This window comes from Macaca mulatta, chromosome 15 (genome assembly GCF_049350105.2).
Source record: "Macaca mulatta isolate MMU2019108-1 chromosome 15, T2T-MMU8v2.0, whole genome shotgun sequence".
Classification (NCBI taxonomy): Eukaryota; Metazoa; Chordata; class Mammalia; order Primates; family Cercopithecidae; genus Macaca; species Macaca mulatta.
Genome location: NC_133420.1, coordinates 17,741,516 through 17,762,058, shown reverse-complemented (window position 1 = coordinate 17,762,058; position 20,543 = coordinate 17,741,516). Strand labels below are relative to the sequence as shown.

At 52.2% G+C, this 20,543-nt stretch overlaps 1 protein-coding gene across 23 annotated transcripts in view; it reads left to right on the top strand.

Annotated features, from left to right (window-relative positions):
• Positions 1–20,543, top strand: part of USP20 (ubiquitin specific peptidase 20) — a 46,488-nt gene that overhangs the window by 15,181 nt on the left and 10,764 nt on the right. For 16 of the 23 annotated variants that reach the window (XM_077967553.1, XM_015116583.3, XM_077967542.1 and 13 more), the window contains 13 exons: positions 1,549–1,645; positions 5,855–5,908; positions 7,619–7,681; positions 8,030–8,161; positions 10,451–10,547; positions 11,055–11,124; positions 12,714–12,827; positions 14,838–14,916; positions 17,547–17,991; positions 18,402–18,542; positions 18,853–18,968; positions 19,216–19,388; positions 19,986–20,080. In XM_077967553.1, the coding sequence (XP_077823679.1) occupies positions 1,565–1,645; positions 5,855–5,908; positions 7,619–7,681; positions 8,030–8,161; positions 10,451–10,547; positions 11,055–11,124; positions 12,714–12,827; positions 14,838–14,916; positions 17,547–17,991; positions 18,402–18,542; positions 18,853–18,968; positions 19,216–19,388; positions 19,986–20,080 (1,660 nt within the window). In that variant the 5' untranslated portion in view covers positions 1,549–1,564. Of the gene's footprint in view, positions 1–1,548; positions 1,646–5,854; positions 5,909–7,618; positions 7,682–8,029; positions 8,162–10,308; positions 10,548–11,054; positions 11,125–12,713; positions 12,828–14,837; positions 14,917–17,546; positions 17,992–18,401; positions 18,543–18,852; positions 18,969–19,215; positions 19,389–19,985; positions 20,081–20,543 lie in introns of all 23 variants that reach the window. The other 7 variants (XM_077967562.1, XM_077967557.1, XM_077967559.1 and 4 more) reach the window with 1 other exon arrangement.

Genomic DNA, 20,543 nt, shown 5'->3' with positions numbered 1-20,543 from the left:
TACCTTTGTTTAAAGCAATCTTGGCTCCAGTTACATCTTTGGTTGGTTTGGACCTTATTTGGCAACAGTTTGAAGCTATAATCAGCAGTCAGATTCCTGGATTTGCTTCTGCTAAAATACCGTATGTGAAGCATTTCTTTAGTTATTCATTTTTTAATGTTTTCTTTTGAAATAATTATAGATTCACAGGCAGTTGCAAAAAGTGTACCCTAAGGTACTTTGTACCTTCACCCAGTTTCCCTTAATGGTAAGAGTAACACATACTTTTTTTTTTTGTTTGAGACGAGGTCTTGCTCTGTCACCCAGGCTGGAGCGCAGTGGCGTGGTCACAGCTCACTGCAGCCTAGAACTCCTGGGCTCACATGATCTCCTACCTGAGCCTCTTGGGTAGCTGGGACTACAGGCATGCACCAGCATTCCAGCTAATAATACATCTTTGTATGTCTATAGTACAATCAGTAAAGTGACATTGGCATAATTCATGGAGCTTATTCAGACTTCACTAGTTCTGTAGGCACTCGTGTGTGTTCAGTTCTTTGCACTTTTAACACACGTGTAGATCCATGTAAGCACCCCATAATCAAGATGCAGAGCTGTTCGTCATCACCCAGGTGCTCCCTTGAGGGCAGCATTTATTTTCTAGGACAGATGTATTTTTATCCCCTGATTTAAAAGAGAAGGAAATGCAGAAGAATGTTGGGAAAGATGTTTGCTACTTGTTCTCAGTGATTTATTTTACTTTGTGCTTTCTTGTTTGAGTTTTGTTTTTATAATGAACATGTGTCAGTTAAACAAAAGCAACAGAGCTTTTTTTTTTTTTTTTCATTGCTTGAAACCCATCACCCAGATGCACCACTATTGATGTTGTGGCAAACACAGTTCCAGACTGCTTTCTAGGTTGTTCTCCTGCCTTTCTGACCTTCTCCCTACTCTCAGAAGACATTCCCTGGAGGCAGTGCTGCATGGCCTGCTCCCATGGTGGTCTGGTGTTCAAACCCCACTCCCTGGGGCACTCCCACAAGAAGTGGGATAAGTGGTCTGCCAGCACTTGGCCTCCCAGAGGCTCTTGAGAAGACCAACGTCAACATCTGTTGCTTGCCTTTTTGAAACCCAGCCTTTCTACACTGCCCCCTCCTCTGCCTGAATCCTTGGATGAACATGGATTTGGCCTCCTTCTAACGAAACATCTGTGGTTTTAGATTGTCTGGTGTGCAGTTCCCTGCATGCAGACAGGACTCCTGTGTCTTCCCTGCCATTAATTCTGAGCACGATACCTGCCACCTGCTATGGGCTTTCTCTACATCAGGGATTATGCCAGGCATTTGACAGACGTTGTCTCCGTGACCTAGGAACGAACCACTGGGGTAACTGTTATCTTCTTAGACAAGGAAAGTAATGCTTGGAGAGGTTAAGCAACTGCCCCAGGTTACCAGCTGGTGTGTGGCAGACCAGGACTCAAGGCCAAAGTCATGTACTTAACCACTCACCTCCCTACCTCCTGCCAGCACTGGCTGCCATTAACCCAGGATTGCTTGTGTCTTCTCATAGGTGAGCCCAGGCCAGGATGGGGGACGCCAGGGACCTTTGCCCTCACCTTGACTCCATAGGGGAGGTAACCAAAGAGGACTTGCTGCTCAAATCTAAGGTAAAGGGTCAGACCTTACGGGGCCAGGGCCCACATCCAGGGCTGCCTCTTTGCTGGGGTGTGGACATTTCTGAAGCAGTGGAAAAACTGGTTCCTTGACCGTCTCTGCTCAGCCTTGTGTGTAAATGGAAATGCTGGCATCTGCTTGGGAGACCACCTTCCGGAGGCTGTGTCCTGATAGCCATTAATTATAGTTTAGACCAGGCCATTTGGGAACCACTAATGCTCTCTGTCCATTAGCTGTTGGGGCGGGTGCACAGAGCCTCTCCAAGGCAGGGAATGAATGCTGCTTTCCAAGTCCAGGAGTGTTATTACAAATGAGGCCCGAGGAGGGCTCAGGGAGGCCTGAGCAGGAAGCCAGCTGGGCCTCTTCTCAAAGTAAGAGGACGCATTGCCATCCTTTTGGTGTTGTTAAATGAAAATTTTTGAAAAGGTAATACTTGACATGGTTACACATGAAACAGTATAAAATGATAAATGTCAAGAAGTCCTTCTCTCACCCCCATGCCCACCCTCCCCGGCCCACCCTCGGGTAAGCACTTACTCTCTTTTGTATCTTTTCAGTTTCTTTATGTGAATACAAGCAGATAAACTCATTTTAAGCTTTGCCCTTTCTTACATAAAAGATGGTATACAATCCTCTCTGTCTTGTAACTTGCTTTATTCACATGACAATGTATCTTGGAGCTCTTTGGACGTCAGTGTGTAGAGACAGCTTTCTCATTTGTTACCTTGAAGCCGCATCATGTTTCATCGTGTGGCCGCAGTGACCGAAGCTCTGTGGGTAGACACCTGGACCCTTTGCAGCCTCTTGCCAATAACAAACGATGCTGCGACGAACGGCCTTGTAGAAAAGTCATTGCATCCACGGGCAGAGCTGCATGCAGGCATGTTCCCAGGAGTGGGATTCCTGGGCATATTGGCACCTAATGCTGGTCGCCTGGCCTCACCGCACCAGCAGGTCCTTGGTGGCCTTTGGCCTGAGCTGGTTTTGTCACGAGGCCTGGCGTGGGAGTGGTTCTTCATAGTGTTTATAGCTGCTTTTGAAGTGACTTCGCCTCTTGCATTGTGAAGTGGGGCAGAGTGAGGCCCAGATGTGTTTGCATTGTCTGATGCTGCGTTTCTCTCTGCTTCTTAGGGAATCTGAGAGCAGGGAGGGGATGAAGCAGGTGGGAAAAGAGAAGTGGAGCACAGGAATGTTTGTGCTGGGACTGGCAGCCGTTCAGAAGCCTGTTAGTGCCTCTAGAGTAGAGACTGGGCGTGTCTGGGATGCTCCGGGCCTGTGTGTCAGAGATCATGACTTCAGGTCCTCTCTGGGTATCCAGAAAGTTACAAAATAAAACCAGCGCCGTTCTAAAATACTCAGAAAGAGCAAGGATATGAGCAGGTCCTTACCAGTAAAGGAGGTAGAAATGACAAGAAACTTTCGGAAAAAGATGGCTGACTTCACTCTCGTGCTTATGGATATTGCTAACGAAATAGGATGATACCATTTTGCAGATGGGCGGAAAGAGATAGATCCATTCGTAGCTGACAGTTACGGAGAAAATGGGCCATTCACATTGTGGTAGGGCTGGGAATTACTGTAACTTTTAGAGAAGCAATTCTGCTTCTGGGAATTTATCCCATAGAAATGTAATCACCAGTTACAAACACATGATACAGCAGTATTTATTGAGCATTATTTGTAAAAGGGAAAAACTGGTGGCACCTGAATAATCCTCAGAAAGGGAATGGGTGAATCAGTTATGGTGTGTCCAGAGTGTGCAGTTATCACAGAGGAGATGCAGTCTTCATGTACAGACTTGAGTGACCCTCAAAGGAGACACAGGCACATTATAGATAAGTGTGTATTGCGTGATCTTACTTTTACTAAAAATCACCCGCTCAAGATCTAGGCATACATGTTTTGTGTAAGAAGAATGTACAGAGGAAAATATTTCATACCATACACAACATATAGATGTTATCTGAATTGTTAGAGCAAGCATACGATACTTTCATAAATCAAATAACTGAAATGGAAAAAAAAAACCTGGGAAGAGGAGGGTGAATTGTGAAGTCAAAAAATCACAAGAGAGATGACAAATTCAGGAAGGTTTGGGGCTGCGGCTTTGAGTCTGCTAAGCAGACTGATCTCCTGGCACCCACGGCATCCTCCGTGAGAGACCCTAAACCACAGAGTGCAGATCTCAGCTTCATGGTATGGGACGAGCTGCTTCACTTCAACCCCACGTTCAAGCTTTTGACAAACATGGCTGGAATCTGGGTGTAGTGAGAATGAGAAGGAGGCCAGGGAGGCCTGGGAGCTGCCATGGCCACCCTGGGGGAAGCCAGGCTTTCTTGGTGGGAGCTTTGTGGCCTTGCTGCACTGGGCTCCAGGCTCATTGGCTTTACCTGCTGTCCAGGCTCATTGGCTTCACCTGCTGACCTTGCTCTGTGGCAAGGTTGTGACCTCAGCGAAAGGGGGATGTTGCTGGGCCCTGCTACAGAGATTGGAAGGGATTCTGTAAGTAGTGTGTAAAAAACTCAGCAGGCTGGGCGCAGTGGCTCACACCTGTAGTCCCAGCACTTTGGGAGGCCGAGGCAGGCAGATCACGAGGTCAGGAGATCGAGACCATCCTGGCTAACACGGTGAAACCCCGTTTCTACTAAAAATACAAAAAATTAGCCAGGTGAGGTGGCGGGCGCCTGTAGTCCCAGCTACTCGGGAGGCTGAGGCAGGAGAATGGTGTGAACCCAGGAGGCGGAGCTTGCAATGAGCTGAGATCGCACCACTGCACTCCAGCCTGGGAACTCAGCTGGAGGCCAGGTGCGGTGGCTCATGCTTGTAATCCCAGCCCTTTGGGAGGCCAAGGTGGGTGGATTACCTAAGGTCAGGAGTTTGAGACCAGCGTGGCCAAAATGATGAAACCCTGTCTCTACTACAAATACAAAAATTAGCCAGGTGTGGTGATGGGCACCTGTAATCCCAGCTACTTGGGAGGCTGAGGCAGGAGAATCACTTGAACCCGGGAAGAAGAGGTTGTATCTCGCCACTGTGCTTCAGCTTGGGAGACAGAGCAAGACTCCATCTCAAAAAAAAAAAAAAAGAAAAAAAGAACTCAGCTGGAGACTTGGATTGTCCTCTTCAAGGGTCTGCTCCCACTGTGGTGGAGCCTGATACTGTAGCTGCTGTCGAAGACCAACACTCAGAGTTCCTCTCACAACTGATGGAAGCACGGCAGATGTTGTAGGGCCTCGGCTGGGAATTGCTGTTCTAGAAGCACAGATGCAGTTATTTGGAGCACAAATTAAGTTGCTGTAATAACGAGTCCCTAAAATAGAGTGGCGTAAATGAGATAGAAGTTTCCTTTCTCTCATGGAGCAGACCACAGGTAGGGAGGACTGGTAGGTTGGCTCTGCCATTCTCAACATGTGGCTCTTTTCCTGAGTCCAAGGTGGTTGCTTCAGCTCCTGCTATTACATCCACATTCCAGCCAATGGTAAGAGGAGAAAGAGCAAGGGTAGCACACAGCGCAGAAGTGGCACACATGGTTTTTGCTATCTTCTCATTGACTAGAACTGAGCCCACGTGATCATGGTGGAAGTTGGGAAACATCGTCTGCAGCAGGCTAGCTGTGTGCTCAGCTAAAATCCATGCATCCCATTATTAAAGCAAGGAGGAGAGAAAGGATACCAATAGACACAGAGCAGCCTCTGACGCCCAGACCACCAGAAACCTGGGCATTTCCTGGGGTTTGCCAGGTCTAGTGAACTCTTCATTTATACCAGGCCTTGTGAACTCCCAGGGGTAGGCAAAACAGACCATCCCTCTTTCATGGAGCTCTTGTCTAACGGGTAGAAAGGCTGAAATAATTCAGTGCAAGAAAGGAAGTGTAGAAGGGGTGGTAAGAGAGCATGTTAATGAGTCTCTTACATGATTTTATTTTCCAAGATTAGGTTATAGACACTAAAATCATAAAATGCTGGTTTGAAAATGTTTTTACAGGCACAGGATAGAATTCAAACAGTAAAGTATAAAGTGCTCCCCTGGGAGCCTAATTTGGACAGGTAGTCTGGCGAAGGCCTTTCTGGGGCCAGGGCTTGAAGCTGAGACCTAAGTGCATGTCAGCCAGGTGGGGCCCTCCAGGCAGGACCAGCCCCAGCGCTCAGCCCCCCAGCAGGCTCCTCACACCTACTCTTTCTCTCTCCTCTCAACCCACACAGGGAACCTGTCAGTCATGTGGAGTCACCGGACCAAACCTTTGGGCCTGTCTCCAGGTAAAAGACCCTTGTGGCCATCGGGGGCATGGAACTGCTTCCACCTGTTGTCAGCACTGCACAGGCTGGTGCAGTGGGCTAGACTCTGGGCTAGGAACTTACATCCCTGGTGGGCACTGCCAGAAACCTTGGGCAGGGGCACAGGGGCGCAGGGCTCCAGAGTCAGCAAATCCTGGGCTGGCCATTCTGGCAGCAATTAAAAATGACAGGAGAAAAAAATAGGTCGGAGAAGGCTCTGGACCGAAGGCTCCCTTCTTCATAGGACAGAATTCTAGCTTGGCGTGCGTATGTGTGAGTCGACGTGGGTGTCTTGGCTTTGAGGCCTGGCACTGCTGCTCAGCAGCGTCTCTCCCTGGGCCAGTCTCGTTTTTTCTCTGAACCCTCATTACCCGTCTATAAGAAAGAGGCTGCAACACTGACAACTGACAACTGTCCCCGCCTCATGGGGTTAGGGTAGAACTGGATGAGACGGATGCCTGTGACTAGCCAGGAGACGGTGTCCGGGAGAAGCTGGAAGGGTTTGGATGATTACTGGTTACTAAAAAGAGTAAAAGTAGAGGTATGAAAACATGACAGTTTTCCCCGAGTGGTAGAATTATGGATAATTTTCTTTTTTTTGTCTGTAGTGTTTAAAAAATGTTTCCAAGCATGTATTTTTATAGTCATACTAAAAATGACTGTTACTTAAAATTTCTTTAAAAAAAAAACCCACAAGTAAAAACAACAAAGACAGCAGCAGCGAGTGAAGATAGCCAGTCAGTCTTTGCAGAAGCGCAGGGGCCCCCAGTGGAATTCTGGCCTCTTCTGCTCAGCCCTGTCACTCAGCACAAAGTAGATAGCAAGACACTGTGTATCCGGGGGAAGCAAGAAGGGCCAGATGTTATCTCCTGGGCCGTTACAAGTGCAGGACGTGGTCCTACCTCATAGGAGTCACAGTCCCCTTAGACAGATGTGGGAGCCTGATGCAGAAAATGGCACGTGCTTTCTGAGTCAGCCATGTGATAAAAATCAAAATGATTCCATCATTTTCCCAGAAGGCCCTGCTTATCACAGGTGGCAGTGACAGCAGGCACTCCTGTAGGAGTGTGGCATTGGCCACTGGCTACTGGCTGGCATGGAGGCTCACAGTGGAGGCACTGAGTGGGCCTTGGAGGATGGGTAGATTTGGGATAGGAGAGTGTGAGGGCCCTTTCAAGGCAGCATCATCAGGGGCATGCGGGCCCTGCTGTGGGGTACTGGGTCCATACTGGGCTCCCACTATCTGTGCCCCTTGTTTCAAGCACCTGGTCCCCATTCAGCATCCCCCATTAGAAAATGGCTGTGAGGTCTAGGATCCCCACCAAAAACATAGGTCCCAATAACTGACCCCACTTCACATGGGGTTTTCTTGAAGGGGGAGGGTCTGGGTCCTGAGCAGCCAGGCCCCAGCCGGGACCCCACCTGGGCTTCTTGCTGGAGAGCAGCAGCCCAGGGCATACTGCTTGTCTCACTCAGAGGGCAGGGACAGTGTTTACCGCCCATCACTGCCCAACAGAATTTCAGGCGTACGGACCTGCAGACCTGTGTTCCTTTGAGATGGCAGAGCCTCAGTCCCTTGTAGTCCCTGTTCAGGAGAGGTGGGGGCACTGACTTTGGGATGGAACCAGAGACACTGTGTTGACACCATCCTTTTGGCAAGCTCCAGTCCACTCTCCTCCCCTCTCTTACCAGGTCTCCTGCCCCTATGTTGGCTGTGGAGAATCCTTCGCTGACCACAGCACCATTCATGCACAGGTGAGTGTGGTAGCTGAGAGTATGGGCCCTGCAGTTAGATGGCCTGGGGTTCAAACCCCAGCTCCACCTTCCTGCTCTGGGCCTAAATGGCTGGGGCAGTAAATGGTGTCATCCTAGCATGGCTCCTGCAAAGAAGAGAGGATGCAGGTAAAAACATTTTGCATCTGCACCATTTGATAAGCAGCAGCCCTCAGGGTCCTGACCGGGGGGGTAAGCAAAATTTGAGCTTCCGGTCTCTGTCCTGACAGGACCTCTTACTGAGAGGCTGGGGAGCAGAGTAGCCATCACAGGTTGGGGCACTTGTTAGGCCAGAATACCTTGGACCTCGTTTTGGATATCACCCTCTAGGCAAAAAAGCACAACTTGACCGTGAACCTGACCACATTCCGGCTGTGGTGTTACGCCTGTGAGAAGGAGGTGTTCCTGGAGCAGCGGCTGGCAGCCCCTCTGCCGGGCTCCTCCTCCAAGTTCTCTGAACAGGTAACCTGTGTGGTGGGCTCTGTTTGGTTGTTGGCAACACTGTGTTGAGGATGAGGCAGTGTGACCTGAGCATCCGTGGGGCACGGGTCAGTAGGTCCCAGAGGTGTGTGTTCCTGGGCCAGTATGTTTTCAGGTGACTTTGAGGAGCTCACATCAGCACATGCTCACTGAGCCCAACTCTGCCGAGGCATGTGTGAGGCCATGAGGGTGCAGAGGTGACTGAGAGTAGGGCCTCCCTTGAGGAGCTCGGAGACCACGGGGTGGCCGTGCAGAGTGTAGGTGTTGGGATGGGCTCAGGGCCATGAGGTGAGTGTAGACCCAGGCCTTATGGAGAGGGTTGACGAGGTCACAGATGGCCTCTGGCCATCCCAGATCTGAAACCATTCCTAAGGGAATTCCAGGTAGTTGCTACAGCACACTTCTCCATGGGAAATGCCCAGAAACCACCTAGGTAATGTCGACCAGAGAATGGTCCTTTGATCAACAGTGTGTGCCGTGCAACCTTAGAGATGGCGGGTCAGCAAGCCCATGACCTGGAGGGCCCAGCCCCAGGCCTGTGCTCAGGGAATGGTCAGTAATCCTGGATGGCAGAGCTGCCTGCTAGAGGAGAAGGCAGGACATGTGTGTGGCATTGCGTGGCTGACTCCTCCATTTATTTTATTTTATTTTAATTTAATTTTTTGAGACCGAGTCTTGCTCTGTTGCCCAAGCTGGAGTGCAGTGGTGCAATCTCAGCTCACTGCAACCTCTGCCTCCTGGGTTCAACTGATTTCCTGCCTCAACCTCCTGAGTAGCTAGGATTACAGGCGCCCGCCACCATGCCTGACTAATTTTCATATTTTTAGTGGAGTCAGGGTTTCGCCATGTTGACCAGGCTGGTCTTGAACTCCTGACCTCAAGTGATCCACCTGCCTTGGCCTCCCGAAGTGCTGGGATTACAGGCAGGAGCCACCGCACCCGGCCTCTCCTTCTGTTCAGACAGTCACATGATAGGGCTTGATAAGTGCTTATTGAATGCATTTGTGAACTTGGTAGATGTTTATGAATTTTTATAGAAAAGGCTATAAAACAGTATATGCAATATCTTGTTTTTGTTGTGCATGTGTATTAACAGTTAAAAGTCTATATAATATAGGCTGGGCGCCGTGGCTCACGCCTGTAATCTCAGCCCTTTGCTGGGCCAAGGCAGGAGGATCGCTTGAACCCAGGAGTTTGAGACCAGCCTGGGCAGCAGAATGAGACCCCATCTCAACAAAAAATAAGTCAGGCATGGTAGCGCATGCCTGTAGTCCCAGCCACTTGGGAGGCTGAGGTGGGAGGATCACTTGAGCCCAGGAGTTCAAGGTTGCAATGAGCTACTGCACTCCTGCCTGGGCGACAGAGCAAGACTATCTCTTAAAAAAAGTCTACATAATATACATAACAATTAACAGTAGTTCTCTCAGGAAAATGGGGTTGAATGTTTGTTTATGTTTCTATTTTTCCCAAATTTATTATAAATAAAATATTTTTTATTATTGTCAATAAAAAAATACAAGTCAACAGCTGGGCATGGTGGCTCATGTTATCCTAACCCTTTGGGAGGATCGCTGGAGCCCAGGAATTTGAGACCAGCCTGGGCTATATATAAAAAGGTTAGCTGGGGCCGGGTGCGGTGGCTCAAGCCTGTAATCCCAGCACTTTGGGAGGCCGAGGCGGGCGGATCACGAGGTCAGGAGATCGAGACCATCCTGGCTAACATGGTGAAACCCCATCTCCACTAAAAAAATACAAAAAAAAAAAAACTAGCAGGGCGAGGTGGCGGGCGCCTGTAGTCCCAGCTACTCGGGAGGCTGAGGCAGGAGAATGGCGTAAACCCGGGAGGCGGAGCTTGCACTCCAGCCTGGGTGACAGAGCAAGACTCCGTCTCAAAAAAAAAAAAAAAAGGTTAGCTGGGTGCTGTGGCATGCACTTATAGTCTCAACTACTGAGAAGGGTGAGGTGGGAGGACTGCTCGAGCCCAGAAGTTGGAGTCAGCAGTGAGCTCTGATTGTGCCACTGCACTCCAGCCTGGGTGACAAAGCAAGACCCCATCTCTAAAAAAACACAGGCACAAACAAATCAAGGAGTTCCCAGGGCAAGGCCACCAAATCTCTCTCTTTTTACAGTGCCTTCTGCTCAAATGGACTGGCTCAGCCCAGTGGGGGCTTCCAGGCAGTGGGGCTGGACTTCCAGCCTTTGGGAGACACCTGGGCCTCTGACTCCAGCCCCTCTGTTCCCTGTTTTCCTCACTTGGGGTCTTTAACACAGGACTCCCTGCCACCCTCCCACCCTCTGAAAGCTGTTCCTATTGCTGTGGCTGATGAAGGAGAGTCTGAGTCAGAGGACGATGACCTGAAACCTCGAGGTAATGGCCCCCACAGCAGGGGAAGCTGATGGACTGGGCTGGGGGCCTCACCTGGAGGCTAGAAACCACCAGAGTCTTGGTCTTTATTTGCACCTGCTATATGGACAAGGAAGGATAGGGTGACAGATAAGCTGCATAGCATGGTGGCTTCCCTCTGGAAGCTGGCTGGCCTAGCTAAGGTTCTGGGGAGCCGGCTATCTTGTCCCCTCTCCCAGCTGGGTGACCCTGGGCAGGCCGGCCCCTCTGCTGTATGGTCTGGACAGTGGGCCTGGCTGGGCGGAGGGGCAAAGGAGTTCGTCTGTTTAAAACACTCAGGTAACCACAGCTGTTGTGAGCAGGAACCTTGTTAATTTACTGGGAAGATCCCTGGGGTGGAACACTTCCACCATGTCCTCTTCTTGGGTCCTGGGCAGTTGAGAGCCACAGCTTTGTGCCAGATGTGACTTGCAAGGTCTCCTCAGCAGGGCAGGGCGCTCACCTGCTCCTCCCCTTGTGTTTATTTCCCAGGCCTCACGGGCATGAAGAACCTCGGGAACTCCTGCTATATGAACGCTGCCCTGCAGGCCCTGTCCAATTGGTAGGTCGACACTTTGTCCAAGGGCCGAGAGCTGTCCCTGGCAAAGCCCCAGAAACAGCAGCAGTAGCAGCTCCCAGCCTGTTGTCCACAAACACATGTATAGGATGCACAGCAGCAAAATTCCTAAAAACATGCGTGCCCTTTGACCCAGCAATCTCCCCAGTCGAAATGTGTCCTGAGGAGATAACCAGAGATGCTGGGGAAGTTGTACATGCAAGGAGGCCCACCGCTCTATTGTTTATTGGAAACGATTTAAAGGCCCATCTGCAAGGGAGTATAAATTCTCATAGCCCTTGCAGCAAGTGCAGGAAAAATGGCACAAGACAGCATGCATTGAAACAAAACAGGTTTCAGAATCTGGTGAGTGGGGGAAAAAGGAGGTTATAAAGCATTGTAAGGTAAAATCTCATTTTACGAGAGAAACGCGATTTTCCATTAAGGAAAGGCTATCAGCTCCATGAGGCCAAGGATGCCTCCTGTATCTGACATGCTTCTCCTACCCAGTGGAGATTAGAGATGCTGTATATGTATGCAGGAAGGAGAGAGGGAATGGGTACAAATGTGTAGAAAAGTCTGGGAGACTATGTCCCAAAATGTTCCTAGTAACTATCCTCAGGTAGCAGGATGCAGGTCAATTATTGTTAATAATTGACCGCACCCAGGCCGGGCGCAGTGGCTCACGCCTGTAATCCCAGCACTTTGGGAGGCCGAGGCAGGTGGATCACGAGGTCAGGAGATCAAGCTAACACGGTGAAACCCTGTCTCTACTAAAAATACAAAAAACTAGCTGGACTTGGTGGCACGCACCTGTAATCCCAGGTACTGGGGAGGCTGAGGCAGAAGAATCACTTGAACCCAGGAGGCGGAGGTTGCAGTGAGCTGAGATCATGCCATTGCACTCCAGCCTGGGTGACAGAGCAAGCCTCCATCTCAAAAAAAAAAAAAAAAATTGACTGCACCTAGTCCGTTTTAACTTTAATAACCTCTATAAAGGCCTTGTCTTGGCTGGGCACGGTGGCTTACGCCTGTAATCCCAGCACTTTGGGAGGCCAAGGCAAGTGGATCACCTGAGGTCAGGATTTCAAGATCAGCCTGGCCAACATGGTGAAACCCCGTCTCTACTAAAAATACAAAAAAATTAGCCAGGTGTGGTGGCATGCGCCTGTAATCCCAGCTACTTGGGAGGCTAAGGCAGGAGAAGCACTTGAACCCAGGAGGCAGAGGCTGCGGTGAACCAAGACTGCACCACTGCACTCCAGCCTGGGCAACAGAGTGAGACTCTGTTTCAAAATAATAAAAATAATAATAAAAGAAGATAAGATGAGATAAAATAAAATAAAAATACGCTGTCTCTAGATATGGTCACACTCTGAGGTACTGGGGATTAGGGCTTCACAGATGAATTTTGGAGGATACAATTTTCTCATAACTGGTAGGAGCCTTCTAGTCACCTTTAGGCGTTTCTGGGTCCAGGGTCACTGTGCTCCCTGCGCGAGCACTCAGGGCTCCCCGCTACGCAGCCCTTTCTAAACCGTGCCACCTGCCTCGTTTGCTTTCCTGACCTGGCTCTCTCTCTCCCTCGCACCCAGCCCACCGCTGACTCAGTTCTTCCTGGAGTGTGGAGGCCTGGTGCGCACAGACAAAAAGCCAGCCCTGTGCAAGAGCTACCAGAAGCTGGTCTCTGAGGTCTGGCACAAGAAACGGTGAGCAGCTGCATCCCTAGCCTCGGGCGGTGTGTGGGGACTGGGGTTTCCTGTCAGCACCCATGATTGAGCTCTTCCTATGGATTCAGCCCCCAGCGAGGACTTGCCTCATTTTGTCCCAGGTAATGCTTGTAGCAAGCCTGCAGGGTGGAAATTGCATCCAATCCTGTTTTACAAATAGGGAAACTGAGATGCAGAGAACTTTAAGTATCTTGCTCAAGGTCATAGAACCTGCAAAAGGTGAGCTAGAATTTGACCTGCTGTTGACCCTAGCCAGCAGCCACTGGGTAGATGTCTTTGCCAAGAGACATGGTGACCCGGCCTCAGCCACAGCTGAGGAGCGTGTGGAGGAGGTATGGGGCAGGGGGGCACAGACTGGATGGAGCTTCTGGCACAGTATGGAAGGAATTTAAAGACCAGAGTCTGTGATTAGATCTATTTCTCCAGGAAAAGTCAAAGTTGGGAATAATTTAAAATGAGCACATAGAAATATGTATTATGTGTAGAAGCAGATGAAAAACCAGCGTAGGGCCAGGCGCAGTGGCTCACGCCTGTAATCCCAGCACTTTGAGAGGCTGAGGCAGGCGGATCACGAGGTCAAGAGATTGAGACCATCCTGGCCAACATGGTGAAACCCCGTGTCTAATAAAAATGCAAAAATTAGCTGGGCATGGTGGTACGCACCTGTAGTCCCAGCTACTCGGGAGGCTGAGGCAGGAGAATCACTTGAACCCAGGAGGCGGAGGTGGCAGTGAGCCAAGATTGCGCCACTGCAGTCCAACCTGGCGACAGAGCCAGACTCCGTCTCAAACAAAAACAAAAACAACAAAAAAAAACCCAGCATGGGAGAAATATGTATTACGTGTAGAACCAGATTAAAAACCAGCGTGGGGCCAGACGCAGTCACTGACACCTGTAAATCCAGCACTTTGAGAGGCCAAGGCAAGAGAATCATTTGAGCCTGGGAGTTTGAGACCAGCCTGGACAACACAGCAAGACCCCGTCTCTACAAAAACTACAAAATTAGCCAAGCGTGGTGTTTGCACTTGTGGTCCCAGCTACTCAGGAGGCTGAGGTGGGAGGATTGCTTGAGCCCAGGAGGTTGAGGCAGGCTGCAGTGAGCCTTGATCATGCCATTGCACTTCAGCCTGGGCGACAGAGTGAGACCGTGTCTCAAAAAAAAAAAAAAAAAAGTCCGGGTGCAGTGGCTCACTCCTGTAATCCCAGCACTTTGGGAGGCCGAGGCGGGTGGATCACAAGGTCAGGAGTTCGAGACCAGCCTGGCCAATATGGTGAAACCCCATCTCTACTAAAAATACAAAAATTAGCTGGGCATGGTGGCGCACACCTGTAGTCCCCGCACTTTGGGAGGCTGAGACAGGAGAATCACTTGAACCCGGGAGGCAGAGGTTGCAGCGAACCAAGATCGCGCCACTGCACTCCAGCCTGGGAAACAGAGCAAGACTGTCTCAAAACAAAACAAAAAACAAAAACACAAGAAAACCAGCGTGGTACAGTATAATTCCGCTGTGTAAGAAGCCAAGTTTAAGTGTATATCTGTATGTATTTTTGTATATGCATCTGTAGTTTCACAGAAAAACCCAGAAATCTAATGGTAAGTATCTGGTGCCATTAGTGGTGGTGTTTTTCTCTTGTACTTTTCTGAAATTTTAGATTTGTCAATAATGAACATGTCTTTTGAAATGAGAAAACCACAGTAAGTGTTTCAGAACAAAAACAAATCATGTTTAGGCGAGTTTGTTGTGTGCCAGCAGGAAATGATGCCATTTTATTTGAGCTCTTTGCTTAATTGAGGCAGCTATGACTTGACATTTTCTTCTTGTCTGTAGAGATGTGTGAGCCTCTTGGGGGTCCTGGCTGAGTAGGTCCTCCCCATATGTCAGGAAACGCCTCACTCTGATCCAGCCTGACTGGCTGGCTGCCTGCTTCTCTCGGGAATGAGCAGCTCAAGGCAGACTACCTGGACTAATGGGTTTGGGCTTCCTACAGGCCAAGCTACGTGGTCCCCACCAGTCTGTCTCATGGGATCAAGTTGGTCAACCCAATGTTCCGAGGCTATGCCCAGCAGGTAAGCCATCTGAGCTGCCCAGGGGACACTCAAGGCCATGACCCACCAGGCCTGACTTTGACGCCAAAACCAGAGTGGAAAATCGCAATGGCAGCTGAGCACTGGTTGGCAGGTCTCAGGGACCAGGCTCTCATTCCTAAGCCCTTCACACATGTGAGGACAGTGGCGCCTCCCAGCAACCTGCTGACATTTAACCCCACTTCACAGATGGGCAGACTGAGGTTCAGGGGGCTGAGCCACTTGCACAGGCCACACAGCTAGTAAATGGTGGAGGGGAATTCTTTCTTTTAGCGAGGTGGGTACAGGGTCTCACTCTGTCATCCAGGCTAGAGTGCAGTGGGACAGTCATGGCTTACCGCAGCCGTGACCTCCCGGGCTCAAGCAGTCGTCCCACCTCAGGCTCCCAAAGTGCTGTGATGATAGGCATGAGCCACTGCACCCAGCAGAGGGGAGATTTGAACCTGGGCAACCTTGCTTCGGGGCCTGTGCTGTGCCCCTCTGCATTGCACTCAAAATGGCACAGGGTTTCACTTCCCCAAACCACAGGCGAAATTTCACTTTTACTAAAATAAAAATTTTGATTAAGAATTTTTATTTTTTAATCTAGAGAACCCCTTTGAAACCAACCACATTTTTCTATTTGATAAAATAATGAGACCAAGACAGAGTGCAGCCATGTGTACGCCTCAGCCCTGGGCTGATGGCTTCTGCCCTCCAGCCTCCTGCCCCAGATGGCCCCCTGCCTGGGCTTTCATGCCAGGCCTGCAGGCAGAGCTGGACCAGGCTGGGTCGCCTCTTGTGCTGCCTGAATGAGCGCCATGGATGGAGTGGCAGTCATGTAAGGACACCTTCCACCCTCCTTTACCTGCTGCCTGCTGTCCTGTCCCAGGATGAGGGCTGCCGGGCCTTTGGCTCCTGCTTGAGCAGCTCAGCACTGCCTGGACACCTCTCTTTTGGGGAGTGATAACATCCACAATGACTAAAATTCACTGTGTACCGTTTAAGTGGTCACAACTTAGTCCTCATAGAACTCTCACGAAGTGGGCACTGTTGTCACCCCCATGTTACAGGTAAAATGCTGAGGCTCAGAGAGGTTCTACCACTCACCCAGGTCACACAGCACATCCTGGCAGAGATGGCATTCAGGCCTACCTGAGCCCATCCCTCAGCACAGCGCTGCCCCGACTCTGTGCAAGGCGCCCTACGGGCTCTCAGCTCTGGGTCAGGATGCCGTTACGGAGGGCCATGCACTGCTGCAGGACTCCATCTGAACTCCAGCAGAAGCATCCCTTTCTCTGGTTCTAGGACATAATGCGGGGATGCTTCTGAGGCCGAACTGTAGACGCAGCTGCAGGCGCCTCTAAAGGGCCAAAAGACACTTTCGTGCTTCCTCATGGATTGAGATTTTGGCAAGGAACACATAGTACTTTTGTTGAAAGGAAGAACCAGAAAGAGAACTAGATGGCAGATTGAAAGCCTCTTCTTGAAAGGGCCTTTGATCGTGCCTGCCACAGGACACGTGTCCCCTCCCTGATGCAACAGAACCTGGTGGTTCATTCATCTGATCTGAGTCTGACACTTGGGGAGTCACTCCCGATCCCTCCCTTCCCTGAATGTGAGTGGAGAGAGCCGGGTTCCTCTTTCTAGATGTGTGACATGAGGGCTGGCTCTGACTGCTTCATGACCCCTGCCTCCTGGGGATCAGAGCCTGGGCTGCGGGCTACTTCTAACATCCAGGCCAGGGACTGCTGGGGCTGATTTGGGCTTGGAACCCAAGTCCTCCAATGCCCAGCACTACCCGAGCACCCCCGCAGCTGCTGGAGTCTGCTTCTGCCACCATGTTCTGACCTCCCAGTGCACCTCCTGTATGAGCACGCAGATCTCAGTGGGGCTCACTGGGCGCCTCTGCCTAAGCCCCTGCTGCCTTGACTTCTTGCTGTGCTGGTGGCCCAGTCACAGAGTGGTCAGGACAAAGTGGTCATTGCTGGGATTTGAAACCCAGGCAGCCTGCAGGGGCAGCTTAGTCTGAGTCATGCCCAGGTCTGTGGGAAGGTGAGAGCAGGCAGTGAGGGACATGGGGGCTGGCATAGGGACTGAGGGAGCCAGGGGGAGCCAAAGGAAGGGTGGAGCACGCAGACGGCCTGGCCTGTGGGTGGCGTGGCTTGGGGCAGGACTCAGGTGAGCCCTCCCTTTTGGCATCACACTTCCTCATCCTTCCTCCACCTCCCTGCCCACCTCCACTGGCCTCTTCTGTAGAGAGAAAGGTGGCTCGGGCTCAATGTGGTCCTGCCTCCCTGTCCTTCCCGTACTGAGCTTGTAGCAGAGGCAGGCGATTCAGAGCCAGAGCTGGGGAGTTGCATGGACCCAGGTGCATACCTGGCTCTGCCACTTTATAGCTGTGTGTCCTGGTAGGAGTCCTTTAGCCTCTCCAGTCCTCACTGTCATCCTCAGAAGAATGGGGTTAGGACAGACTGCCCTGGGAGGCCACCGTGGGGGCGAGCAGCTCCTCTGCAGGGGTCGCCCATGAGGCCCTCCCAGATGGAGGCTGGTGCTCTCATCAGCCACAGGGCGCTGGAGGCTGGTTCCTCCTGCCTCCAGGAGAACCCTGTTGATGCAGCCCCTGGTTCTAGGACACCCAAGAGTTCCTTCGCTGCTTGATGGACCAGCTACACGAGGAGCTCAAGGAGCCAGTGGTGGCCACGGTGGCGCTGACAGAGGCCCGGGACTCAGACTCGAGTGACACAGATGAGAAACGGGAGGGTGACCGGAGCCCATCAGAAGATGAGTTCTTGTCCTGCGACTCGAGCAGTGACCGGGGTGAGGGTGACGGGCAGGGGCGTGGCGGGGGCAGCTCGCAGGCCGAGACGGAGCTGCTGATCCCAGATGAGGCAGGCAGAGCCATCTCTGAGAAGGAGCGGATGAAGGACCGCAAGTTCTCCTGGGGCCAGCAGCGCACAAACTCGGAGCAAGTGGACGAGGATGCTGATGTGGACACCACCATGGCTGCCCTTGACGACCAGCCTGTGGAGGCCCAGCCCCCATCACCACGGTCCGCCAGCCCCTGCCGGACGCCAGGTATCAGCTGGCTGGGGGCTGCGGGAGGAACCTCAGCCTGTGGCCCAGTACCTACTGGGTGCTGAGCGCCAACCTGCAGTGGCCCCCAGGGGATGGGTTTTTCACTAGACCCGAATGACAGTGGGGAAGTCAGCCTCGGCGGGGGTCAGTGATGTGCCCAGGGTCCCCTAGCTCATAACGCTGGAACCCAATTCAGAGCCCTCTCCCAGAGCCTTGAGCCTTCCGCCGGAAGTGGAATGGACAGCTCTGCTCCGGCCTGTGTGCTGGGGCCAGGAGTGGGCACGTGACAGATGAGACACATTGGGGTCAGGCCTTCGTCCCTTTAGGAGGGGCTGGCAGGTCATCTTCCTGCCCACTCATGGAGCCGGCCTGGCTGCCCTGGCCCAGCATGGTGCCCTCTCTGCCCCCAGAGCCGGACAACGATGCCCACCTACGCAGCACCTCTCGCCCCTGCAGCCCCGTCCACCACCATGAGGGCCATGCGAAGCTGTCTAGCAGTCCCCCTCGTGCAAGCCCCGTGAGGATGGCACCGTCGTATGTGCTCAAGAAAGGTTCGGGGGGCACAGGGGAGGGTGGGTCAACTTGGGGCTGGGAGTGCAGACTTGCACCTGTGGCTGCCTTTCTCATGGTCCCATGTGGCGGAGGGCTGGGCTGTGGGCTCCTCTCAGGTACACCCCTGAGACACCAGTGTGGGAGCCACGTTTTGCAGAGGATGACACAGAGGCGCGAGATGGTGAATTGCTTGCCCAGTCACATGACTCGCATATGTCACTCCACATCCTGTCAAAGGAAGCCCCAGGGCCCGCACCTCGCCCCGGCCAGGTAGGTGGAGGCTGGGCTAGTCCTGTGCTATGTCCCCAGCCCAGGTATTGAGTGCCGGCAGCCGGAGGCGGAAGGAGCAGCGCTACCGCAGCGTCATCTCAGACATCTTTGACGGCTCTATCCTCAGCCTCGTGCAGTGTCTCACCTGTGACCGGGTGGGTGCCCCCAGGGATGGGGGGAGCTGGGCCAGGCTGCCAGCGGCCTCAGCAGCTCTTGCCCTAACTGGGTGCAGGGTGGGCTCTCCATGGGTGCTCCCTGCTTTTCTCCAGGGGAGGGCCCTGCCTGTGTGGATCCCGTGTCTGTGGCCCGGGGAGCAGGCCCTCTGCCCCTCACCTGCTGGTTGGGATTTGGGGTGCAGATATTGCCAGAGGACGGGCAGCAGACTAACGTTTAATCCCACAGGTGTCCACCACAGTGGAGACGTTCCAGGACCTATCGCTGCCCATTCCTGGCAAGGAGGACCTGGCCAAGCTCCACTCAGCCATCTACCAGAATGTGCCGGCCAAGCCAGGCGCCTGTGGGGACAGCTATGCCGCCCAGGGCTGGCTGGCCTTCATTGTGGAGTACATCCGACGGTGCGCCCACCTTGCCACTACCAGACGACACGGGCTGGGCCTTGTCCTGGTTTTCCTGGGCGGGAGACACTACATAGTGAAGTCCACGCATTTGGGGGACCAGGGAGGTCCTGGGAGGATCTGGGGGCTGCGGAGGAGTTGGCTTAATAAGCAGGGGATTTCTTGGCTACTTTGGAGTGGACAGGATTGGATGGTCCCTTGGAGCTGGAGGGCAGTGACAGCATGGAGGTGACCACGTGGCAGGTTGAAGGGAGGGCAGCAGCAGGACACAGGCCTTGTGGGCAGGGGGCAGCAGCTTTCCCAGGGCTGCCTCACCCGCCTGAGGCCAGAGACCCGCACGGCCCCAGGGAGGGAGCAGCATGATCATGGCCGCAACACAGATGAAGGAGGCCAGGCCTGGGGAGAGTGATGCCACTCAACCCAGAACGCGGAGAGGTCTGGCTCCAGGCCTCTGCCCCGACCCTCTGTGCCTGGCTGCCACTCTGGGCCTTCGGGGTCCTTCTGTGGCTCAGGCCTGACAGACCTCAGCCAGAGTCCCTTCAGCTCCTATTCTTGCCCAGGCCCTGGCAGCACCCAGCACTCCTTTTCTGTCTGTAGGTTTGTGGTATCCTGTACCCCCAGCTGGTTTTGGGGGCCTGTCGTCACCCTGGAAGACTGCCTTGCTGCCTTCTTTGCCGCTGATGAGCTGAAGGGTGAGTGACCTGGCTGGCAAGGGTTGGGGAGGTGGAGGGTTGTGAGAACAGGGGTGTGCAGACCCCAGCAGGCCAGCATGCAGCCCAGGGCTTGTGGGATGCACGGCCAGGCTAGACTTGGCTTCCAAGGTTGAACCCCACTTCCAAGATTCCCACCCCCACAGCCAGCCAGGCTGGGCCGGGGCCACGTGATCTCCCAACCCTACCATCCTGCAGCTCTTGGGTGTTTACTTATTTTTATTTTTACCAATTTGGTGAGCAAAAATGATATTGTGTGTTAATTTTTCATTTCCTTGATTACTGATGAGTTTCTACATTTCTTGTTAAATATACTGGCTCTTTGTATTTATTTAAACTTTGCCCATTCCTGTCCTTGCCCTTTTTCTCTGTTGGCTATTTGGCATCTAAACCTTTGGGAAAACTCTCTCTCGTCTCTTTTTTTTTTCCTCCAATTTTCAATTGT